The following is a 23717-nucleotide window of genomic DNA, read 5'->3' on the forward strand; positions in this document are numbered from 1 at the left end:
AAAGATTCTAAAAAGTGAAGAGAGAGCTTTTACAAGTGGGAAGGGAGCCAGGAGATGTGGGGAGGGGGATAAAGAATCAAGGCATGTAACATGCATGTACTAGCTCCCGTGATAGATGCAATCACCGTGGACTGCAGACACGCACTAATAAAACTAAAAATTGAAGGAAAGCAAAAAGCCCCACACTTTCCCATCTAGTTTTGAAGCCACCTGAATAAAAAGAAGTGAAATGTTTTAAAATGATAGATGTCATCAAGTCAAAAATGCAGGTTTCCCAGTATATGCGAGAAAAGTAATAAAGTGAAACACTCATCATCTTCCTAGCCCGGGGAAGAACCGCTGTCATCTAAGTGAGATCACAAGACACTGGTCATAATGCAGTCTCTCTGCTGCTGTCAGTCTAGCCAGCAGCTGAGTACAACTGAGACAGTATATGCCCTGCTTTCTACAAAGATGTTTATTTATATAAGTATGGGCAAAGCATTTAGTTTTTTAACATAAATTTAAGAACAATAATGGCACTATTAATGCTGAAAGTTAACGCCTCTATATTTCTTTTGTTTTCCATGTTGTGGCTCAAACTCAGGGCCTCACACATGGTAGGCAGAGCCTCTAAAATGGAGTTGTACCCCCATCCATACCTTTCACTTTTAAATTAGCAGGTGGCCAAATTATGTACATTTTCTAGATTATACAGACTCTACTAAAATGTAACAAGGAAACCCAAGATTAAAGATTAGAATTATATTATAAAAGTATTTCAAATATACTTTAATCATAATTTTGAATTGGTAAAGTCCTTTTGAAACTGCTGAGAGCCTTTGTGTTATAATTCTAGGGAAGAGGTTGACAAACATTTTTCAGGAAAGACCTAGATAGTGAATTTCTAGAGCTTTGTGTGTCATTTAAAAATATAAAATGTTTTTAATCTTAGTTTGTACTAGTTATTTTTGATAACATAAAGGTCAGATCTCTTGTTACACACAATTACCTGAAGTTCTTTTATTGTGCTATGCCTCAACTTCAAAATTGTATCTGACATTTAAAGCCTTTCTCAAACATGGTCTTCACGAAACTTGCAAGATGTCCTTAACCAAACATCTCTTCCTTTAGCACTTTGTACCTTCTCTGACTTTATGCATGAATAGATACTGATGCCTGCCTAGTTATTAGAATGCCAAGGCTTCTTAATATTTAATGGGACGAACTCTCGTATATTTCCTAAGGATGATGATGCCTCACATATAGTCCAAGGTTAGCATCAGTGGTTGACTAGAAGGCTATTAGAATTCCCCACTCCTTCATGTAGATGCCAGTTGTTTAACAGCAATTGTTAAAGGTCTAAAATAGAGACATTAGAAGAATTCATATAACTTCCTAAAACACAGGTTGAGTTTCATAACACAAAAATCTAAAAACACATTTTTCTCGGAACTAAAAGTGACCACTGCATTGTAACTTAGTCTTTTCGTCATGCTTCAAAGGTAAGAAAAGCATCCAACCTTCATGTGTCAGAGGTCCTGGGCCCTGATAGCTTTTATTCACTACAGTCTTCCGTGTCCAAGGGGACCATCCTACATGTGCAAGAACCCCAGGGATGATGAGATAATTCAGTTTCAGAGAAGAGTGCAAAATAAAATTTGGAATTGGGCAATTTTTGCATTTTTATCTAAATCCAAATTTCAATTATATGGATACAGTAGGAAATCTTTAGAAATGCTAGAAATAATCAGCTTGGATTCAAATCTCCAGAAGTCCTGTCATTATGTATTTGTCAACCTACCTAACTTTTTCAAGCCATATTTTTTTTCATCTACAGAAAAGAAATGTTAACAGAACCTACCTCAAGAGGAGATTGGGCTGCTGTAGGAAGCAATCAGTTAATATAGGTATTTAGAACCACTCCTGGGACACAGTGAGCTATGGATATGTAAATGCATAAATAGCTAAAAACAAACAGCATTACTAGTATTAACTTCTAAAAAGCCACACATACCTTTTCACTCAGACATGCATTTCATTTTATTTGATTCTTGAGATAGAATTACCACAAGGAGGAATTTACAGAAAATAGGAAACAGAATGTAAGAATTATCAAGTAATTTTTTTAAATGCAACAGAAGGAAAACAGCAAGCTGAACATACATGTATGATTATGTGACAAGGGAAGAAATGGAGAACATTGCGTCCCCCCGGTAGCATCACAGCTGTGTTTCCCGAGCCTTGGCAGTGAGTGATGGCCACAATCAGCTTCCATGCATGGGGACAGCCCAGGTCAACTCAGAGGCCATACTTACCACCTTCCTCCACCCCAGGGAGACCCGCCTGTCTGTCCTCCACCTTAGGAGGGCTTCCTTTTCCAAGCTGGCTCCTTCCCATTTCTTTTTCCTCCTCACGAGCATGTTTCCCAGACTTCTTGGATGAATTCTCTGCAATTCCCTGGGCTCCTCTCCCCATTTCTTCAAGAACGTTGTCCCAGCTTTCCTTTGTTGGCAGAGGTTGGTTCTCCAGGTCTCCTTCTCTTATTTCTAGGTCTTCCAGTTCAGGTTCAAAGGATTCTTCGATGGGAAGGTGGGATTTTCCTGGCTCATCACTTTCACTCAGCTCAAGAGAGGATGAACTTCTGGCACCAGCGTGTGTACCGTGCTCAGAACAGGCTTCCTTGCCCAGCTCTATGGAGTCATCCTCACTCTCACTAGAATATGGACCAGATGAGACTGATGAAGCACTTCGTGTATCTATAAAAATTAAAAATGGTGACATCATTATTCTAATCAGTGTAACAGTGGAAAACATGATAGTATATAGCTGTAGCAAAATTTTAAAAAGATAGTTTAACTAGCTCTGATCCTTTTCCAAAATATTCCACATACTTGTCATGACAAAGAAAAATATAGTCTATTAACTATAGAAGTCTTTAACAATAGGTACATCTAAACCAAGAAATCCTTGTTGTTTTGATTTGTTTTTTGAAAGTCAACTTAATGGAAAAACCTTTGTAAATATCTGATAGGACACAAAAATGTTAGTAAGAAATCCTTTAATTTTCTATTACACCAGAGGTATATATTTCTATGTCATCTTGTATAGATGAAACTTTAAGTATTACCTATTGTGATATCCATCATATAAGACACCCTGGGATCCAGGTATGGTAAGACCTACAAATTTATACAATATAAGCATTTAAGAAATATTTAAGTGAGGGATATTGTGTGTGTACAGGAGATACTGTTTTACCTTAAGCTCCCCCAGAGGCAAGGAATGAGATGAAGCTTCATGAGCAAGTGACATACTGAGGGCAGGCTCAGGAGAAACACTTCAGGGCATAGGGAAACCCAAGAAAGGAAGAGAAACAGTCAAGGAGCTATCTCAATTAAGAACTCAAATTCAGGGGCCGGGGAGATGGCTCAGTAAAATAAGAGCTTGCCTGGCAAGCACAAGGGCCTGAGTTCAATCCCTGGTTCCATCAAAAAAAAAAAAAAAAAAAAACACCTCAAACTCAGTCTTATCCTACAGGGGTCTCTGATGTGTAGGTTATAGTAGAAGCATACAAATAAATCAAGTTAAAGCTGAGTTTTCCTATTTTATATCAGTAAGATCGTGGCTATGGGCCACTCTTTAAAGGGGTTGGAAATCTCCCTGAACTTCCTGGCTGTTTGTCCCTGAGGGTGAACTATAATCAAATGCTCTACCCCTGAGCTACAAACCCAGTGAGGAAGAATTGCAGTAGCCAAAGACATAGAAACCAGGAACTAGGCACACAAAACCAGATAAGAAATTAGAGTCCTATGCTAAGGTAGTGCTAAAGATACACAGGCTAGAAATTTGCAATAATCAAAAGAGATTCACATACTATGCAATAACCTTTAAAAACATCTAAGAATGTAACATACTTACTGAGCCTCTATAAGGAAAACTTACAGCATAAAACTCACTGCACAACATGTCTGGGATCTCAGAAATAGAACTTGCTTTTGCTTTTTCATCAATATATTTGTGTTCATAACTATTTCTCATAGAATATATTTTAAGATAAAATAGGCTATATTTAAATCCTGCCTATCTCTCTTTTCTCTGTGCTCTTTACTACCTTATTTTTAAAATTTCTGACTGACAGCTACACAGATGGCTATAGCATTTAATGCAGTTTAAGGAAAGAAATCTCTCTCTCTCTCTCTCTCTCTCTCTCGCTCGCTCGCTCGCTCTCTCTCTCCCTCAAGTCCATCAACCTCCAGCTCTCTATGATAGGTCTTGCCAATCAATATATGTATAGTTATAAGTATAGTCACAGAGACCTATCTGTGTTCCCACTAAGATTTAAGAGATACTAAACAGAAGCAAGAAAAAAACAGACTACAAAAGCAAGCTATTGAACAACAGAACCCTTTGAGTATGATTCCCAACACCACGATAAGCAACAACTGACCATTATGTTTTAAAGCAATCGCATACTTTAGCTACTCTTACAAAATCTAGATAAGCTGTATCTGCAGGGAACATGGTAGGTTGAGTGAGTTGTCTCTGTTTTATTAGTATCAATTCAGAAACTTTAGGGTTCTTAGTTTCTCCACCTCTTTTTTTTTTTATTTTTTTTTTATTTTAAGGAAGGGGCTACGAAGTATTCAGCGTTTCACTACTAGATCAGACTCATAGTGATCCACCTGTTTACAGGTTTACAGCTCCCAAGAGCTGGGATTACAGGTGTGCGCCACCATGCCCAGTCTCAATCGCTATCTCAGCATTCCCTGGGGATAGTGCCAGCATGGCCCGGCAGGCCCTGGGGATCGAAACCCTGGCCCCTGCACCTGCTTGCAGGTGCATTAATCTGCTGAGCTATTTGGCCGGCCCTTTTTTTGTATCCCCCATTTTTAAACATTTTTATATTTACATTCTAGATAAGGAAAAACAACGCTTGCTTATTACTGATTTAATCAATAGCTTTCATTAATTACACCGTTGGCTGGGACATGTTAGACTTGTCCTGAGCTACTGAAAATATATCTACTATCAAGAGCTTCTTCAAGACTCCCACTCTTGGCTCAAGAGTTATTCTCATAATGAAAAATGAGCAGCCCTTTATCTTTCTTGCAAAGCTTCTATTAATTATATTATTTTATTTTGAAAGGCTGACATGTGCTTGGGTTCAATTTTGAGTCAGTCCTTCAGCAAAGAAAGATCAGGAGAATGAGCGGGCCTGAAGTGGCGAGGGCACCTGACCTCCGCTATCAGCTCATTTCAGTTTCCCAATTTCTCTTTCACCTCGTGGTATAATTTCATTTCCATCTCATTTCTTGCTTTCATTTTCATACTGAATCTGGGGTAAGATTTTGCTTACCAAAAAGAGCTCAAAAATCTTCAGGGCCTTCACAGGGCCAGTAATTCAGTCAGTAATGACTTTTATCTGTTCCCTTAGAAATGAAACAAGTATTCTACAAAGACGTTCATATAAAGGAACTTTCCTGGCACGTATGTGAATTTTTGTCATTAGAGGGGAAAACCACCTTGGAGGTTATTGGTAAACACCTCAGCTTCCTACCCAATTCCATTTGTCTCCACAGTGTCCATCCTGGCACTGATGCTGAAAGAGCTTTCTTAGTTTTGATCTTTCTTTCTTTCTTTCATTTGCTTGTTTTTTGGTTTTGTTTTTTCCTGGCAAAATAAGATCTGCACCCAGTGCCTGAGGCCTTGGCCAAATCCAGCAGGGTTGAAACCACTGTTCCATAGCCAAAGGTGGAGCTGTCTCCAGCTTTTCCCTCCATATCAGTCAGTCCCCAAATCACCTCCTTTATATGTCATTAACAGCTTTGCACTGATGACTATCTTTTTGTGCATCACAGCACTTAATATCTTAGTTCACAAAACATAAAGTTGGTATCAATAGTATGTTCTTCTGTAACACAAGCCTAGATGTCCGCATCATGACCAGCTAGTTAGAAGCTTTGAGATTATTGATGCTAGTTAAGTTCTCCAAGCCTCTGTTTTTTGGGTAAAATGAAGATGACCCTACTGGTTTTTCACAAATTATTGTCAAGCAATTACATGAGAACAAAGTTAACCTAATCAAATTAAATAATCATTTCTTGATAGCTTAAAGTCTTTTATATTATACATGGACTGTGGTCTCATAAATTTATTTGCTATTCCATCCAGTATGTACTATAACAACAGTGATGTCACAGATTTATGATCAGAATCATACACCTACTGTATACCAAACAGCAAAGGATTTTACAATATCTCATTAATCCTATTGAATGTTTGTTGCTTTCTTTCTCCAGACTAGGAAAATGAGGTTCAAAGAATTAAATATACTCAGCATCTATTAGCTATAATGTAGAAAGTTTAAATTCACTGTTTTGTCAATTACTATATTTTGCTTAACTTTTTTATTTATTAGCCAGAACCCTATACAGACATCTCAATTTGACTGCAAAATCAAATAAGTAGTGTTAATTAAAATTTAAATCACTCAATGATATATCATGGGTCCCCACCCAATAAGCTCAATAGTCTTCTGAACTCTAAAATTTCCAAACTCTAAATTTTCTTCTGAAAAAAATCAAATCTCTCATTAATTTAAATTTTCTGTGCAAAATCTAAATAAGTAATGCTTCCTCTTTCTTTAAATGAGTCATGGCACTGAAATTTATATGCCCTCTAATTGTATGCATATTTCTGCCTTGATTATATCCATATGTTCATGAAAATCTGTTTATAATTTATAATAGATACTGGGATTGAATCAGTATCTTCACATGCAGCAATACATAATTAGACAATTGTATCATACTCAATAAATATTATAGCATGACAGTGTGCTTAATGAAAACAGAAATCATTAAATTCTAGGTGGAAACAGTCACTAGTCATTTATCATGGGAGGGAATATATGTCCTCACACAGATAATTATCACAGATTGAAGTGCCTCAATTCATCAATAAGAAAAATCTATGCATTACTTTGTAGGAGTACATATTCGCAGGTAAATGCAGATGTAGCAGGAAGAAAAGAAAACATAAAGACAGTATAAGGTTTCCACCACTGTTACTTTTAATTATACTTTATAAGCATAAAAATGAGATTATAGTATTGAGTGTACAACTGAGTCATGCGTCTCCTATGCTACGTAAACCTGCACACATTTGTTCACTCAGGCACGCAATCAGGAGCCTCTATCCTAGGAGTTTGCTGAGCATCCAGGGAGTGCCGATGTTATACCCATGACAGAGTCAAACCTGTGAAGGAATAGTTTATATAAAAGTATGTTGTGTAAACTAAAGGATGTGTCTGTATTTAATATTCACCTCAAAGCTATGATTACCTAGTTTAATAATCAAACATAAGCTCTTACTCTTAAGAAATCAAACCTTGCAAAAATCGGAGAGAAATTTCTGTCCAACAGCAGCCTACAGTCTTCCCAGAATGCTCTCTGATCCAAGGAGGCGGCACGGGTCACTAAAGTCCGCAGGGTGACAGCACACAGAGTTTCCACATAGAGGAGAAAACGTCACTGGATGCTTCTCTTCAAACTCACAGTCAGGCAAGACTCTTAATTCAGTCAGTAAGATTCCTGATGTCAGTAAGTCAGATAGTGTTTCTGCAATTCTGGGATTTTAAAAGACTACGGGGTGTATTTCTAACAGACTGGAAAACAAAAGCAGCAGAAGTGAAATTATCTTTTTTATTAGAAAAAAAAAATGGCTTCAGGATTTGCCTTTTCAAGTTGCCATTTAATATTCTGAATATTTTCCTCTCTCTCTCTCTCTCTCTCTCTCTCTCTCTCTCTCTCTCTCTCCCTCTTTCCTGTCCTTCTCTCATGAGGAGCTACTTTCTACCGCTTAGTCCTAGGTACTATCATCCAAGCTGTCCACAAAAGCAAAGCAGCCTCTTCCCCATGACATGATACTTCTCCCCTCCATCTCACACCATTCATCTACGACAATATACTTTCAACTGGTAAATTAGTGCCTAGGGTTGCCGACACAAATGCACAGAAAGCGAGCTGCCATTCCCCTTAAATGATAGGCAGCCTCACACATCATTCCTAAACCAGAGTCCGCCCCCGACAGCTTCTGGTCCACAGCATCCATCACGGTGGCTGCCGGCAGCGCATTCATCAAGGTGGGCTGCGCGATTGTTAGCCGGCAGTTTAAATGGGGCCGACTTGTCACGAGAGTGACAGTCCGGGCAATTGTTTGCCCTCTGGGAACAGGTGCAGTCAGGTTCAAAGGAAACACATCCAAATACCAACAGCAAGATCCTTAATCATGTCAACAGAAGGGATGTGCTAGTGCCTGGGATTCGGTGGTCACAAGGTGCCTCCTACAACCCGAGGATGGAGTGCTGTCGTGCTTTTCAAGAGTAGTTCGAGGAATCTGTCACGTCGTTATCCTTCTGAAAACGTGCCCCTTATTTGACGGATAAAGTCTCTATTTCTGATACTCCGAATGGTAAAAAGCATCTTTCTTAATAACTCCAAAGCAGATTATCAAAATAAAAGAATGAAAAAAAAAAAAAAAAGAGGCCTGAGAGGTGAGGGCGGGGGGGGGGAATAGTAATAATAACTACTGGGATGAAATTTTATTTCAGATCAATAGTAATGTTATAGTTTTTTTAGTTATCTGTAAAAATAAAATCATGCATTGGTAAAAAAAAAATACTAACTTACAATGTAAACATCTAGAATGGAAAAAGATAGCTTGATAATATTATTAAAATGACAACGAAAATAGTCACACTAATTTCTGGTTCTTAAAGTTCTCAGTAGTTGAGGACCGGCTGTTTCTCATTAGCCTTCACTGCCTGCCTGTTGTAATCATCACACGTTCTGTACATCAACGGTGCCACTAGCGCCGTAGAACGTTTTACAATAAAGAGCCCCAAAATCAAATCCCATAAATGCAGCTAGAAGTCATGGCGTGCACCACAGCTCCTTGCAATTCTTGGTGTTCACAGTCAAGTATTTTCAAAAATGTACAAAGTATCTTCTAGGAAATTGGCTCCGTGAGGAAAAGCAAGAACAACAGGACAGTATTAGCTATTTTTATTTTTTTACACTTTAAATTTTTTTTTTTTTATTTTAGGGAAGGGTCTATAGGGTGTTCAGGGTCTCACTACTAGATCGGACTCGGAGTGATCCGCCTGTTTACAGCCTCCCAAGAGCTAGGGTTACAGGTACGCACCACCACGCCCAGTCTCAATTGCTGTCTCAGCACGCCCCGGGGGCGGGGCCGGCACAGCAGGCCCGGGGATTGAACCCCCTGCCCCTGCGCCTGCTTGCACGCGCTTTAATCTGGTGAGCTATTTGGCCGGTCCTTGGATGGTATTAGCTTTCATAGTATAACAAGTCTATGGATTGTTAGCTTGTGTAATTAATTTAAGGGACAGAACTTAAACCACAAGAAGCAGTAAGTGCGAGTGCTTCATAAACCAAAGGGTCCATGAAGGCTGCTGAGTGGGGTGGCATCATGGGGGCGGCAGGCATGAGGGGGACCAAAGCCAGCGCCTGCACAGGTCCGGTGCACCCAGGACACAGCCACGGTCCACATGCGCAAAATTGGAAACTGTCCATTTTACTTCCTCCTTTTCAAAGCAAAATAAGACAAAAAGAAAGAAAGAAAAGATAGACAATAACATCGGATAAAAAGCTCAGCCTGTGAAATGCATAACCTTGAGGAAACAAAATCATTTTATTGGGAAAATTTAATTTTAGGCAAGGGGATCTTTTCTGATTTTGAAGAAAAGTTATAATTTTCTCTAAGCACTGGGCTCTGAGGGTTACCTATTGCTATGAATGCATAATTACAGGTCTCAATGATTCGAGCTTTTCCTTCAAGGACAGTCTCCTTGCTTGAACATAAAAAATGATTGTGTCTCAGCTCCCCCAAAAGCAAAGTGATTCTGTAGCACAAAAGTAATAACCAGATAACTAAACACCCCGGGTATGCTGTGGCTTCCTGAAATCAACCACTTGATAATTTCTTATCATTACTGTGCAAATAAAAAATTAAGAGTCTCGTGTGATTTGAACCTGTTACGTTTCTATACAGACACGTTTTGGATTCTCTAGGCTCAAGCCATTTGGATAATTTCCTTACAAGGATTGACACAGGTGATGCCACATTTCCATTCAATTCTTTAACCTTCTCTGCATCAGACAAGACATAAAGCTAAGCACAATATTCACATTCAAACTGAGAGCGGAGCTTATGAGACAGGCGCATCCAATCTAGGAAACAGAAAACGCAAGAACTAAGAGAAAATATAGAAAAGCGCTGGTATAAGCATTAAAAAATATTAAATGCCCGATGATTAGTCTTAAGTAGTTTCTTTCAATTACACAAGAATACTAAAATAAAAATTAAAACTATAAATAAAAATTAATGCAAATCTTGTTTCAAAAATTGCTGCTAATTAACTTCATTTGCATTTTGCAAATGTGCTTTGCTTTTTACCTTAGCTGTCAGGAAGCCAGAATTAAATTTTTGGTTCAGATCCAGTCATGATCCCACCTCTTGTTTATAGCAAAATTATTCTATTTTACTCTAAATAATTATATTGCCTTGTATATGTATGCATGAACTTTTAAATAGGTTTAGTTTATTTTTTGAAGAACAGAGAACTATTGTACAAGCTACATATATGCTCCTATGATGATGACTTGATTATTTTGTTCAATCTTATATGTTCTAATATACTTTCTGAATTGAAAATTTTGAAATTTTATATCAAAAAATTGAGGTGAAAAGAATAGACAACTCAAAAAAATCACCAAAATGTCTCATTGTACTTTCGTTAGAAGCAAATTATAAAAAAACACACATATTCAGACATAAGTTTATTATTACTACAATGCATGTCCTACAGAGATATTTTATTAACTAAAATCCATAGAAGATTGACCAAATCTTCTCCTAAAATAAAGAGGAAACTGTCTTTCTTCTTTCATTGGAAAGACTTTAGGTGAATTAAAATCTTGACAAAGTTCTCAAATGTTGAAATGCTGTATGCCTCAAGTAAAGGTTTACTTGTCTATCTGAAAGCTCTACATTTTCTCTGTGTACATTTTAAGTCATTTAGACTTAAAGATTATAAAATTCTACCACAAAATCTGCCATGGACAAATAGCAGCATCCTTTGTTTGAGGAAGGGAGGTGGGAAAGTAGGAGGGAGGGAAGGAGGGTAGGAGAGAGGGAGGGAGATAAGGAGAGAGAGAGAGGAAGAGAGAAAGAGAAGAAAGAAAGAGCGAGAGGAAAGAAAGAAAGAAAGAAAGAAAGAAAGAAAGAAAGAAAGAAAGAAAGAAAGAAAGAAAGAGAAAGCAAGCAGAAAAAAGGAAAGAAGGAAAAAGGAAGAAAATAGAACAAGGGAAAACATCTTCAATTTAATTTTTATTAAAGTATCAGCATTTTTTCATTTTTCAAACTCATAAAATGTGTGTGTGTGTGTGTGTGTGTGTGTGTGTGTGTGTGTGTGTGAAAGGGAATTTGGGATACAAATAGAATAACTTTGTAACTACACAGATCTGTGTCACCACCCCATTTACCTAGCACCCTGCTGAAAATCCCCACCCAAGTAAGGCAAGAGCAAGGACTAAGGGCCGACTCTGTCATGTGGGTGCAGACCGCGAGCGGGCAGCCCAGGGCTGGGGCTCAGGTCACACACCACACCCATGCCCTTGGCAGATCCTCTTATGAAAACACAAAAGACAGAGAAGTAGGAGGAGCACTGCTGGGGCGGCCCGCGTCTGCACTTACGGCAGGATGAGCTGCACTTGCCTTGTTTCTCCTCCTCCAGTTCACTGTCAGAGCATCCTTCCTCCTTCTCGCCACCATCAGCACCCAGCGCCTCCTGTGAAGAGATTGAAGTCTCCTTTTCAGGGCCTAAATTATCTTTTTCATCCTCTGAGGGTGACTTTGATATTCCATTCATTTGATCACCAGCCTGTCCTTCTTCATTAGCTTTCTCATCTTGCTTCTCCTCATCTACTTCAAAATCTTCTTCATACTCTGAAAAAGAAAATCTCCACCGTAAGAATGAAAATCGAATCCTTGGCACTTAACCCATTTCACTTTAATGAGAAGTTTGGCTCTGCTATCCTCCCCTCTCTGCTTCTTTCTTTGCTGCTTCTTTTCCTTGCAATTAGTGAACATGGAAACTAACAGTAAGTGAACAAAGATTGCAATCAGCTACACATAGGCGAATATAAAGGAAATGAACCTCGGCAAATGGCAGGACTGAATCCTAATAAACATTCATTTTCAAATGGATACCATCATGTACAATGACCACAGTGGAAAGGGAAGAACCTGCCACAAGACAATGCATTAGAAGCAAATTAAAAATGAAGAGGACAGGATTATAATAATGAAAGTTAATTTGGAGACCCACTGAGGTCGTATTTCATATGAAGAATGTTCGAAATATTTGGATATCAAGTTAATGAACAGTGAAGTGGAAAAATTCAATTAATCAAGTCCAAATGCCCCGAGAAGTAACACCTTGAATAGCACATTCTTTGAGAAGCAAATGGACATTAAAAAGGCATTATGAAGGATTCTATACCCAAGCCAGAAATCCAAACATATACATTATTCATTCTTACAAGGAATGAAATAATTACATTCCAAGTATAAAAATTCCTACAACATAGAATATTCTTGTCACAGTCACAAATTTGCTTCGTCCCCACGGATATGCAACAAACGTGTAGCAGGAAAAGGAAATTGGCACATTAGGTAAACTCCAGCCATCCCTTGTGGCTATAATTTTTCAGCTTTCATATTTAATTGTTCCCCTTTTTCCTCTACCAAAACCTAAAAGTCTTAAAGTGACAACATGCCAAAGAGGGAGAGCAAAATTATCTCATGCAGAACCAATTAAGCAAATAAACAAATTATCCTTAAAAATAAAAATTACAAGTAAAATAAAGGTTCCCAATTTTGTGGGTTTTAATTATTAGATACCCTGGTTTCTCTTCCAGCGGGACAGGGGGCTCTCAGGTATTTGTCTGAAAGCGGTCCACCTTGCTGCAATAAAAGAAAGTTAATTTAGAAACTCACGTCCTGTGCATATAACGAAAGCCCTGCTGAAGCAGAAAGCAAATGAGGAAGATGTAAGAGGAACCAGGAAATCAAAACTATCATGAAGAAGGCAAAAAGGGAGAATTCCCAAAAGCATTTCCACAGAAGATATTTAATACATGTAAATGAGCAAGGTGGGCATCAGCCAAACAAAACTGTAAAACAAGCAGAAAGATGAAGAATTTGGCTCCTGTGGCATGACTCGTGGGAGGTACTGACACGAGCAAATGAACATTAGAGCCAAGTCCTGCTAGCCAGGCCCAGGATTGTTCCCCAGTTGGTGCAGTTCCTAAGAAGCTTCTATGGAAAAGAGAACTAAAAAAACCCCAAAAACCTACGACAACATCTGCCACCAAGGCAACTCCAGTTTTTGTTGTGGAAATAAGGTAGCAAGAAGGTGCTCACTTATGGAAGGCAGCATGAGGAGCATTAACTCCCCACTAGGCAGTTATTCTTTCTATGATTTCAGTCATCTGTGATCAACAGCAGTATGAAAATATTCCATCAAAGGTCCCAGAATACATGCAAAAATGTTTTATACCTTTGCTCTTGGTCACAAGATAAAGAGGGACCTGCACAGAACGCAAGAGGATTGCTGCCGTTTTATTGGTAGTAGAGTATTAAACTGTACTGAAAGATGGGTTTGGAGTCTGGTCCTCATATGTCCAACTCCCAGTTAAAGCACTTCCTGGTTATGTGACCTTGGACAATTTGTTGAAAATCTTTAGGCTTCAATTTCTTCATCTGGGTTAGTACAAGAGTGTGGCTATCGCAGGAAACTCCCCTCACCACTGTACCTCAACTTCTTAGTCGCCTAGGTAATAGTTTCTGTTCCAGATCCGGCTGCTTCTCTCGGACAAACAGCTGGGCACTGGGATGCACAGCTGGTCACTAGGCTGCACGTTGTATGAAGCAACCCCCGACTGCCAAGCCATTCTGCTTCTGCACTTCCTGCTCGCTTATCCCATATAAGCCCGAGACCACCAGGGATCAGGGACTGATACTCTAGGAATGACTCCCAGCAGTGCCCATCAAGGTGAATAAAACTGCCTGCGATCCCTGGGTGTCATTTTGGTATTTCTCCTTGCCGTTGCATGGTGGCATTCAAAGCAGTAACCTCTACCACAGCACTAGCTATGAGCTGTGAGTGCCTAATGAATAGCAGGCATTCGCTATAACAGGAGTTGTGAGTGGAAGGAAGTGGTCATAAAGCAGGAGAAATTGCCCACGCTAGGTGCCCCTTGGACTGCAGTACATTTTCATAGGGGCACGTCATGAAGATCAGGCAGTTCAAGCGTCCACCACTAGGACACAGTTAAAGTTATATTATTAAAATAAAGCATAAAATTGAAAGAACCTATAATGAAGCACATAAAAAGTCCTGAGATCTCTCTTCGATGTTGGCTGCTAGTGGCATCCTATTTTGGAGATGCCTCCATTTTGTCTTGTTTTGTTTTTTAAAACAGAAAATTCAAAGCTCTCTGACTGGGCTGGGGAGGTAGCTCAGCATTCTAAGTGCCTGCCTGGCAAATGCAAGGACTTGGGTTTGATCCCAGTACCACATGCTGTGCCAGCCTCAGAACCCTGGGCACACCAAGCTGTTCACCAGAACTGGGCGTGGCGCTGCATGCCAGTAACCCAGTGCTGGAGAGGCTGAGACAGCAGGATCATTCTGAGTCTGGGCTGCACAGAGAGACCCTGAACCAAATAAATAAAAAGATTTAAAAACAAACTGAAAAAGCTGCCTGACTTTGTCTACCCCTCCCACCATCACATCTAAATCTCTGCCTTCCGACAGCCACACACATTCCATTGTCATCATAGCACAAGGCAGCCTCCTTCGGGTCACCCATTCAAGGTTTCAGTGTGAACAAGCCAGGGCCATGCTTGCTGGCCTCCTTCCTTTCTGTGATTTGTTCTGGCCCCACATCCCATTTCTTTTCTAGAGAATAAATTACCTTGCTTCCCATGCCCACTTGTGAGGCCCAAGTCAACACCAGTTGACGTTAGTGCTGCCCCTGTGCGCTTCCAGAGCCCACCCTCTGGCTTCTGATGGCCCACACACTATAGCTGCCCTGCAGACAGCCAACGCCCTTGTGCTGCTGCTGCTCCTTGGGGGAGTTTTCATAGAAATGCACATTTAAAGGCCACTAGCAGCCAACACCGAGGATGTCAGGAAACGTTGCCTCATATGCACAAAGAATAGCCCCTGCAATGCTTGCCAGGTTGGTTTAAGGAAAAGGAATGAAGAAAATGAAAGACTAGTGTTTGACATGGATTTGACAGACCACCCTTCCTTGAAAGTTATAACGTAGAAAAACATCCTGTGTGTATGTCTTTGCAATTGCAGTTGTTATTATTTTTAAATTCTCAGTCTAAGATAAGAAGAAACGCTAAGAGGGGTCATAGAAAAATAAAGTTAGGAGAGAAATCTTTCTAAAAATAGACACATTGCTTCAGAAATAGACAAACACAAAAGCCAAGGCTCTGATCATCCTGTAAACATTCTCTCAGATTTCTGAAACCTCTGGGCAGCAGGAAGAGGAGGTGAGGAAGAAGACATCTGAGAGTCCGGCTGCTCCATGGATGACCTGACCTGTGGGCTGTGGCCCCTCATCCAGGCTTTGTGGCCTGGGCAGGAAAGGGACAGTCATGCTCTTAGCCCCCTCTAATTTCTGGACACACAAGCCACAACCATGTGGCCCCTGGGAATGGAAGATTCAACAGCGTTGGAAAGCCTGCAATGTGGACGTGCACCAACTTGGGTGTGAACCCGAGTGGTTGCTTTGTCTGAGCCTCAGTTTCTCAGAACTGGTAACAACATAATGTATGTAAATTGTGTGTGTGTGTGTGTGTGTGGAGAGAGAGAGAGACAGAGAGAGAGAGAGAGAGAGAGAGAGAGAGAGAGAGAGAGAGAGAACAGAAAGGAAAGAAGAAAGCAAAAGAAAACTTCAGATAGGCCGCAGGATCCCAAGCCCAGGGTGACTGCTTTTAGTTACCCAATACTCTCTCACCAATCACCAGATTAGTCCCGCCTAACGCCAAAGCTATTCATCAATTATAACAAAGCACATACGTTAAAAAGCTAACACAATAGGCAAAATTGCATCTGGTCAAAATGATCTCTTGTGGAGTCCGCAGGACTTTGCTGGCTCACCCCCTGGCCCCTCTCATATCCCAGAGACAGCTGCCCTCCTCTAAGGTCAGCGAAGAGGGCAGGGGTTCCTTCAACTGAGCAGAGCTCTGTAAGACCTCTCGACTGAGAAATGGATAAGAAGAAAGATGAGGTGTTTTTATACAATGGCGTATTGTTCAGCTATAAAAAAGGATAGATATGAGGCTTCTCCCACAGCAACGGGGACCTGGTGAGCCCTGCCCCACCCCCTCCTCCACAACACGAGAGCCTGACCGCCTCTCAGGCCATGGCGTCACTGTAGCTCTGCTGAGCTGCAGCCGCCTGTCCCAGCAGTAGGAGGAGCCTTGGTGAGCCCTACCCTGCACCCACCCACCATCCAGAGAGCCTTGCAGAGCTTCAGCCTGCCCTCAGCCTCGCAGCCTTCTTGTGGCTTGCCCCTCCGTCAGGGAGATGGGAACCACCCTGAGCTCCACACAGCGGGAGCTTTACTGAATCTAGCCCACCCTCCCATTCTCATGGGAGCCTTGTTTACCCGCAGCCTGCCCCCTACCATGACGGCAGTCAGGGTGAACACTGGCAGCTTTAAAAATGTCGAAAGGAAGGAGCAAAAAGCAATCTCAGACCTCCAGCCCACGCAAAACAAGTCCAGAAGACAAAGTCTTAAAAGAACCTGGAAGTCCCACACATGAAATTTCTAAATGATATCAACTGAAATAAAGAAGCAATTGCATCACACTATAGAGGAAATCAGATCAGAAATAATCTCTCGGGTGAAAAAAGGAATGACAACAATCATGAAAGAATTAGTATATCGAAAGATAACAACAGTTTAGAAACTCAAACAACAGCAAGGTAAAACCCTGTTATTCATGACCCTATTTAAAGGCATTACCCTGGTTGTCTTCCCAAATGTCTTGTCCTGGTTTTCCTTTAAATTCCATTTCTTGCACAGCAGTTCTTACTTCTCCGACATCCAGTTTTATGTCTTCCACCAAGAAGCTGGCAGAGGTAGAGAGTTTGTTCTCCTCGGTCCCAGCTCCTCTTGGCATCCAGTTTGCTCTGACCTTCCTCAGCTGCTGCCCTTCGTGCTGCAGAACCTCTCTGTCCTCAGGGCTCTTTTCTTTTATAGGCTTCAGTGAAGATGGATTTTTGTCAAGACCCATTGCAATAATGCACCTATGGAAAAAAAAATAACACAGAGTATACATTAACCTTCATACATAACAGTATGACCTCACAGCTTTTTAAAATGTTTGTCTCTTCTGCTAATAGGAAGTATTAGGCTGGGAAGACAGCCCGGCAGCTTAATTGCCTACCCGGAAAGCACAAGGTCCTGAGTTCAATCCCAGGTACAAAAAAAAAAGTGCTATGAGAAATACTGCATTACTGGTATACATATTAATTAAAACAAACTATCTTATTGATGCTAAAACCTATAAGTGAACATATCATATTAATAAGTTTACTCTAATGATAATAATAAAGAAAACAAGCCATCAACCAAGAACTATGTCAATTAAAATTTGGGACTGAAGGTATATTTTTGGCCTTCTGATAGTCATTTATAGATCTATGACATGTGATTGAACATTATGGCGCATATTTATATCTTAAAAGTCCATTCAGGAAGAGAAACACTGTCCTTATCCCCCTCAAAATACTCCCTCTTGCTTCGAACACACTCAAGCTCTCTCTCTTTTCACCTGAAGCAATTTACAATTTATATGTACAGCAGCTTCTTCTGTCAAATAAAAACATTGCAGTGTGCCCTCAGCCACCTTGTCCTCCAGGCCTGGCACTGGGTGACTTCTTGATCTTCCCTGAAGTCCAAATGACCCTAAAAATGAATGTTTTGAATCAACTCTGGATGTCAAGGCAGCCAGAACAGAAAAACTGAAGATACTCACAAAAGAACTCTTGCAGAACTGCTTCAGAAAGTGGCAAGAATGCTGAGATGAGTGTGTTTGGAGCAGGAGAGAATATTTTGAGGGGAACTAATGACAATATGTCTTTCATTGTAAGATTTTTTAAAGATTTAAACATTTATTGTATTTTATCATACCTTATATGTCCATATGATAGCTCTATGGATAGATGGAAAGATCAATAGATAATGCAAGTCCTTAAAAGAGAATTATATGATCAGTCAGGCTTAAAAACATAAAAATAATCAGAAGGGTGCTGAGGATGGAGAACAGCGGTACAATGCTTGCTGGGCATGCGCAAAGCACTAGGCTTAATGCCCTCTCCTGAAAAAAAAAATTAGAAGACGCCATTCAATTTGTTCTAATTTTTTTATTCCAACAGTACAACAAAAGACTTAAATATAAGGCTGCTTCTATGTATGTACATATGTATGCATTTGGTGCAGGATCTCACTACACAGCTCGGACTCATAGGGATCCACCTGTTTTCAGCCTCCCCACCAGCACTCGGTGGCCTGCTCAGCACTTCCAGGAGTCCAGGGGCAAGGCAGCCATGGCATGTGTTGATGTGGTGCTGAGGAATGAACCCCTATCCTGCCCTTGCCTTAGCACATGCTTAATGTGCTAAGCTATCTCGCCAGCCCTATGATTCTAGATAAACATGATTGATATCTTTTTTTTTTTTTTTTTTTTTTTTTGGTACCAGAGATCAAACTCAGGACATTGTGCTTGCCAGGCAAGCTCTATATTTCACTGAGCCCCCTCTTTTTTTTAATCAGGATTGAACTCGGAACTTTGCGTTTGCCCAGCAGGCACTTATGCCGCTGAGCTATATCCCCAGCCCCATTATTCCTATTTTTAAGAAACATAAACAGTTAAATGTTGCTGTGACCTTCAAGTAAGTAACTCAGAACTCTTCACACTTATTCTAATAGAAGTGCTATTATTGCTTTTAGAATGGCCTTTTAAAGACTGTACTGCAATCTTTAGCTCTTTTGCTGGCAATAAGTTTTTGTTTTTCAAAAATGGCACCAATTTGTTCAAGTCATAGTGTCATTCCAAGTCAATGCTGTGGACCAGCCAGATGATCTCAATGCACCACAACCTCTTAAAAGTTCTCGTCAGTTATAACAAAAGGAAAGTGAATGAGCTGTCTGCCACAGCTCTCCTTTCCCTCAAGTTAATATCCAAAGAAGAATTCCAATATCCAAAGAAGAATTCCACTGTGACAGTGGGTGGCTGTACACTCCCTCACACCATTCTCTGTGCTGAGTGCTGGACACAGTACCCGAAGGGATTCATTACTCCACAAACCCATAAACTAATCAGGATCATCCCCACTGCACAAGTGGGGCAGCTGAGCGAAAAGGCTTCTGTGGTGTGCTGGAGGTCACCAGGCAGGCTCATGATGGCGGTCGATGCCAGGTCACCTCGCACTGTAGCATAGCTCTATCACAGGGAGTCTCTGCTAAATGTGCACACCAAGGAATGTCACACCGTTGAACTCACCACCCAAGAAAGTACTTGCACTCTCACACTAGACACTAAAGCAATCTGGAGAGGCCTCCACCAAGGCCTTGTGACAGGGGAAGGTGTGCGGCGCATTCTGACCTCCCCAGTGCTCCCTCCCCAGGATTGCCACACACGCCCATGCCAGGCAACTACAAGGAGCCGAATCATTTATAGTGGACAGGAGAAAAGGCATCTCAGCGCAATCAATGGTTCTCAGTCCAGGAAATATAAATAATACAAAAATCTGAAAATTCCCTCGACATGAATCAAATCCAGTGGCAATTTCTTAAACTGAAAATTTCCCTGAATTTCAGCCATCTCCAGTCTTGGAATAGCACAGGAATTGATTGGAATAAATTCTCCCAACAAGCAAAGATGAGAACTGAGTTATATCACTTAACATTTCAATATCTTCCCATAAAGTAAAGCTGAAAGGATTTGCACTCAACCTACCAGGCTATAAAACACAAGATAATAAAAATCTACTCACCTCACCCATATTAAGCATGATAAATATTTCTAGACAGTAATGATGAGGTGCTTAGCACAGAGCTTTCCTCGGAATAAAAGTGTCGCACATCTTCATGGAGCAGGATTCCTGGCCTGGCCTTCTGTTCAGGCTGCTGCCCCCCCATTTTCGTGGCAACACCAAGCCCAGCGATTTGGAGCCTCTGATATGCTGTTGCTTTTAGTTTATGTTGTGGCTGCGCAAAGGCTTTGATGCCTCCCTGTTGCACGCACACACGTTTTATTGCCCATCTGCTGAAGGGAATTGGACAAAGTGACTCACATCTGTGCTCATCGTTGACTACCTATTCGACTTTGGAGCATAATTTGAGGTGCTGATTCTGATTACTGAAGCTGAAAACAGACTGAATTCTCCTAGTTTGGGTGATTCCTCTTCCTGTGTTTCTCTCTGGCCATGGAAAGTAGCGACTGTTCCTCTCCAAACAGACCGAGGGGGTGAGGTAGGAGGACGGCCATGGAACCTTCCTACTTTGGAAGTGACCACCACTCAGATTTTCTTACACGGGTACTTCCTAATCATTTTTTTTAGAAATAGATGTCCCAAATGTTTCATTTTACCATGCCCTCCTTTTTCACACTGGCAAAGTTTCAGCATTTTTTTACTGAATTAAAATTTCACTTTGAGCAAGCTAGAGAAATTATTATACACTCCCTGCGATAACTAAAAGTACCATTCTGGGTATGGCAAAGCAAATGATGTGCAATATGTGATCTCAGTCCCCTTGGCGGTAGTTCTCAGCTCTCACTGGATTAGGCAGTGTTGATGCCTCTGCAATAACTGAGACAGTCTCAGGGGGAGCCAGAGCACCCTGGCTGCCCACTGGCCTGCTCAGCAGCAGGGGGCCATCCATAGACCGCACCTGGATCTGTCACAGATTTCATCGGTAGAAAGGGTTTTGAGGCTGACAAAACAACTGAAAAAATATTGTAAAACTGTGTATTTTAATTGAGAAAAATAGGTGTATGCTTTAGTATCAAAACCATGTTGATATTATTTGGAAAGTGGCAGAAAGAAGCTAGAGGGAGATAACTATTGAAATCAGATGAAAAAAAACCTGTACAACAGGTAGGAGGTGTTGAGCAGGAGAGCAGATGTCACGGTCAGATTTGGGTACTGACTGAAGCCCAAAGTGCTCAGACCCACAAGTTGACACCTCTGATTTGTCCAGCAACTCCGCAAGAGCCAACGTGCTTGTACATGGGTGCTGCATATAAGCCCGGAGGTTTTCCTGGGAGTTAAACAGACCTGCATTGAATGACCTGCCCACAAGTAAGGAGAAAGCATGTATGAATTGGACATGAAAGAAATTCAGGCCCCTAAACACAGCTGACCCCAGATGTATAGCCTGAGGTCATTCAATGTCCCACTCCCAGGGTGACTCTGTCACACCTGTTCTCTCCCCCAAAACTTCCAGCCACTCCTCTTTAACTCAGCAGATAAGTGTATTTTTTTTTCCTTTGGAAGAGAGACTCAATCAGCAGAGAGCTTCCAGTTGGCCCTACCACCTCCACCGTCTTCTCTCTCCCCTAAATGGTGTCCCTCCCCTACTTCTGTCACCACAGAGAACGTTCTTAAGCACTCACCTCCATAGCAGTTTCCCTGCTTATGTCACACTTCATCAATCTTTTCTTCCCTGTAGGTTATCATTTCTATCTACTAGCAGAAAAACTTGCTGTAATATTCCACTAGGAAAAGTAAAAACCTTTTGACCCTATATAGGATTCCTTGCAAGGTTATCATCAACTGATGATTATTTAAAGCAAACCTCTAATAAAAAGTTGCTTTTGTTTTCTTCCTTTAGTTATTTTTTTCTCTAGCTAGCCCTAAAACCCATCCAATCAAATTAACTTCACTATAATAATTTGTCTCACGATCACAATATGTAACCCATCATCAAATCAATGTCCAACTCCAGTCTTCATCTTCCTTAGCCTATCCATACATCTAACCAGTTAACCAAACTTTCATTTTTCATGCATTTTGTTCATTTCCAAAATACCCCTCTCTCTAAAAACTGTCTTTCCTGCTCAGGCTGGCTTCTCCCAACTTCCCTCACCTCCAAAATGGAAATGATATGTAGCTTGTTAATCAAACATGTTCTCCATCTGAACTTATTTCTTAAACGATCTCAATGGATTCTCTGACTTAAAATATCACCTGGGATTCACATGAATCCCAGACTCAAACCCTTCATCCCAGCACCACCTCCATCTGTGTCCACTTCTTCCACAATCCCATCTTAACTGCAAGGTAACTGCACCTCCTGCCAGCTCTTCAGGCAAAAAATTACTTGAGACTATCTCTGATTTCACTCTCCATCTCAGGCCCTCTGTCACATACCAGGAAGCCCTGTAGCCTTTACCTTCAAAATACACATTATGTATGGAACTCAATTACTTCTAACTCCCACCCCATCTCTTCTCTGGATTAGAGCAGTTTCTGTTCCCCTATTTCCTGGTTCATTTTCTTCCCATAGGAACTTTGTTGGCTCATGGTCAATGTTCCCATTCTTTTCAGAATAAAGGTCTAAGTCAGGACCTCAGGACCTGAGCACAGCATGGTCCCACTGCTCTCGGCTCTCATCTCCCATCACTGGTCTATTCCTCATTCTGGCTCTTGCAAGTCGAGCTAAGGCATGGTAAGTGGGCTCTGCCTCCTGCCCTCAGGATATGGTTTTCTCCCCTGGAAAGGACTTTATATCTGGTTTCTGTGCAGAAGATGTACCTTCGCAGAGCAGTATTCCCTCATACCTTTGTAAAACCACACTCAATCTGGTACTGGGCCCTTCACTCCCCAAAACTCTCTGACCACCTGACTTACATTAATTACTGCGTTAGTACGTTATCTCCCTTTTCCTTATTAGGAGAAGTTCCAGGATCACATCTACTTTAGTCAGTTCATTCTTGTGTTCTAGCTTGGCATCGGGTCGATTTTCTAGGAACATTTTCAGAAATAAAATAACAGAAAGTCCTTAAGCAAAACTCCTGATGTCCAACAGAAGGTCTCACATGAAAGCTGATAAACAACATTCAAACCTAAGCTGTGTTCTGCCTGAGGTTGAAATGACAAGGATAAAATCTGAGCCACACCGGGAAGCAGGCACCGCGCTCGCAGGCACAACCTGCGTGCTGTCCAATCACACAGACAGACGCTCATGTCGCAGCCTTGGGGTCTAGCTCCAAATTGGTTACAGTGATGATTCACACACACACACACACACACACACACACACACACACCTGTTTCCTTCAGAGACACAATTTAAGGTGGCATGAGGAAAAGAAAAAAAAAAAGCCAATTTAGAAGTTTTGAAGCTCCCAGTAATCACCCACGGAGGCCCACCGGCAGCCCAGAGTCCGCCAGAGTTCTTGCTCCAGGCAAGCTCTGTGGCTGCTGGCGCTGAGCCCATAGATCGCAGCTCTTACGCATCCCACAGGCCACTCAGAGTCCTCCTAAGTTCTTAAAAGTTTGGATTGGCACCAGCAGAAGCTCCACACCTGCGTGCTGGGGCTAAGGAAGGTTAGAGTTTACCG

At 41.1% G+C, this 23717-nt stretch overlaps 1 protein-coding gene across 1 annotated transcript in view; it reads right to left on the reverse strand.

The window, feature by feature from the left end:
- Erich3 (glutamate rich 3) overlaps window positions 1-23717 on the reverse strand; it is a 106760-nt gene that overhangs the window by 18915 nt on the left and 64128 nt on the right. The window contains exons 10-12 of the mRNA XM_023718305.1: window positions 17112-17395; window positions 11779-12009; window positions 2298-2738 (exon numbers count right to left, since the gene is read on the reverse strand). Of these exons, the coding sequence (XP_023574073.1) occupies window positions 2298-2738; window positions 11779-12009; window positions 17112-17395 (956 nt within the window). The remainder of the gene's footprint in view (window positions 1-2297; window positions 2739-11778; window positions 12010-17111; window positions 17396-23717) is intronic.

This window comes from Octodon degus, unplaced genomic scaffold (genome assembly GCF_000260255.1).
Source record: "Octodon degus isolate 3935 unplaced genomic scaffold, OctDeg1.0 scaffold00057, whole genome shotgun sequence".
NCBI classification, from domain to species: domain Eukaryota; kingdom Metazoa; phylum Chordata; class Mammalia; order Rodentia; family Octodontidae; genus Octodon; species Octodon degus.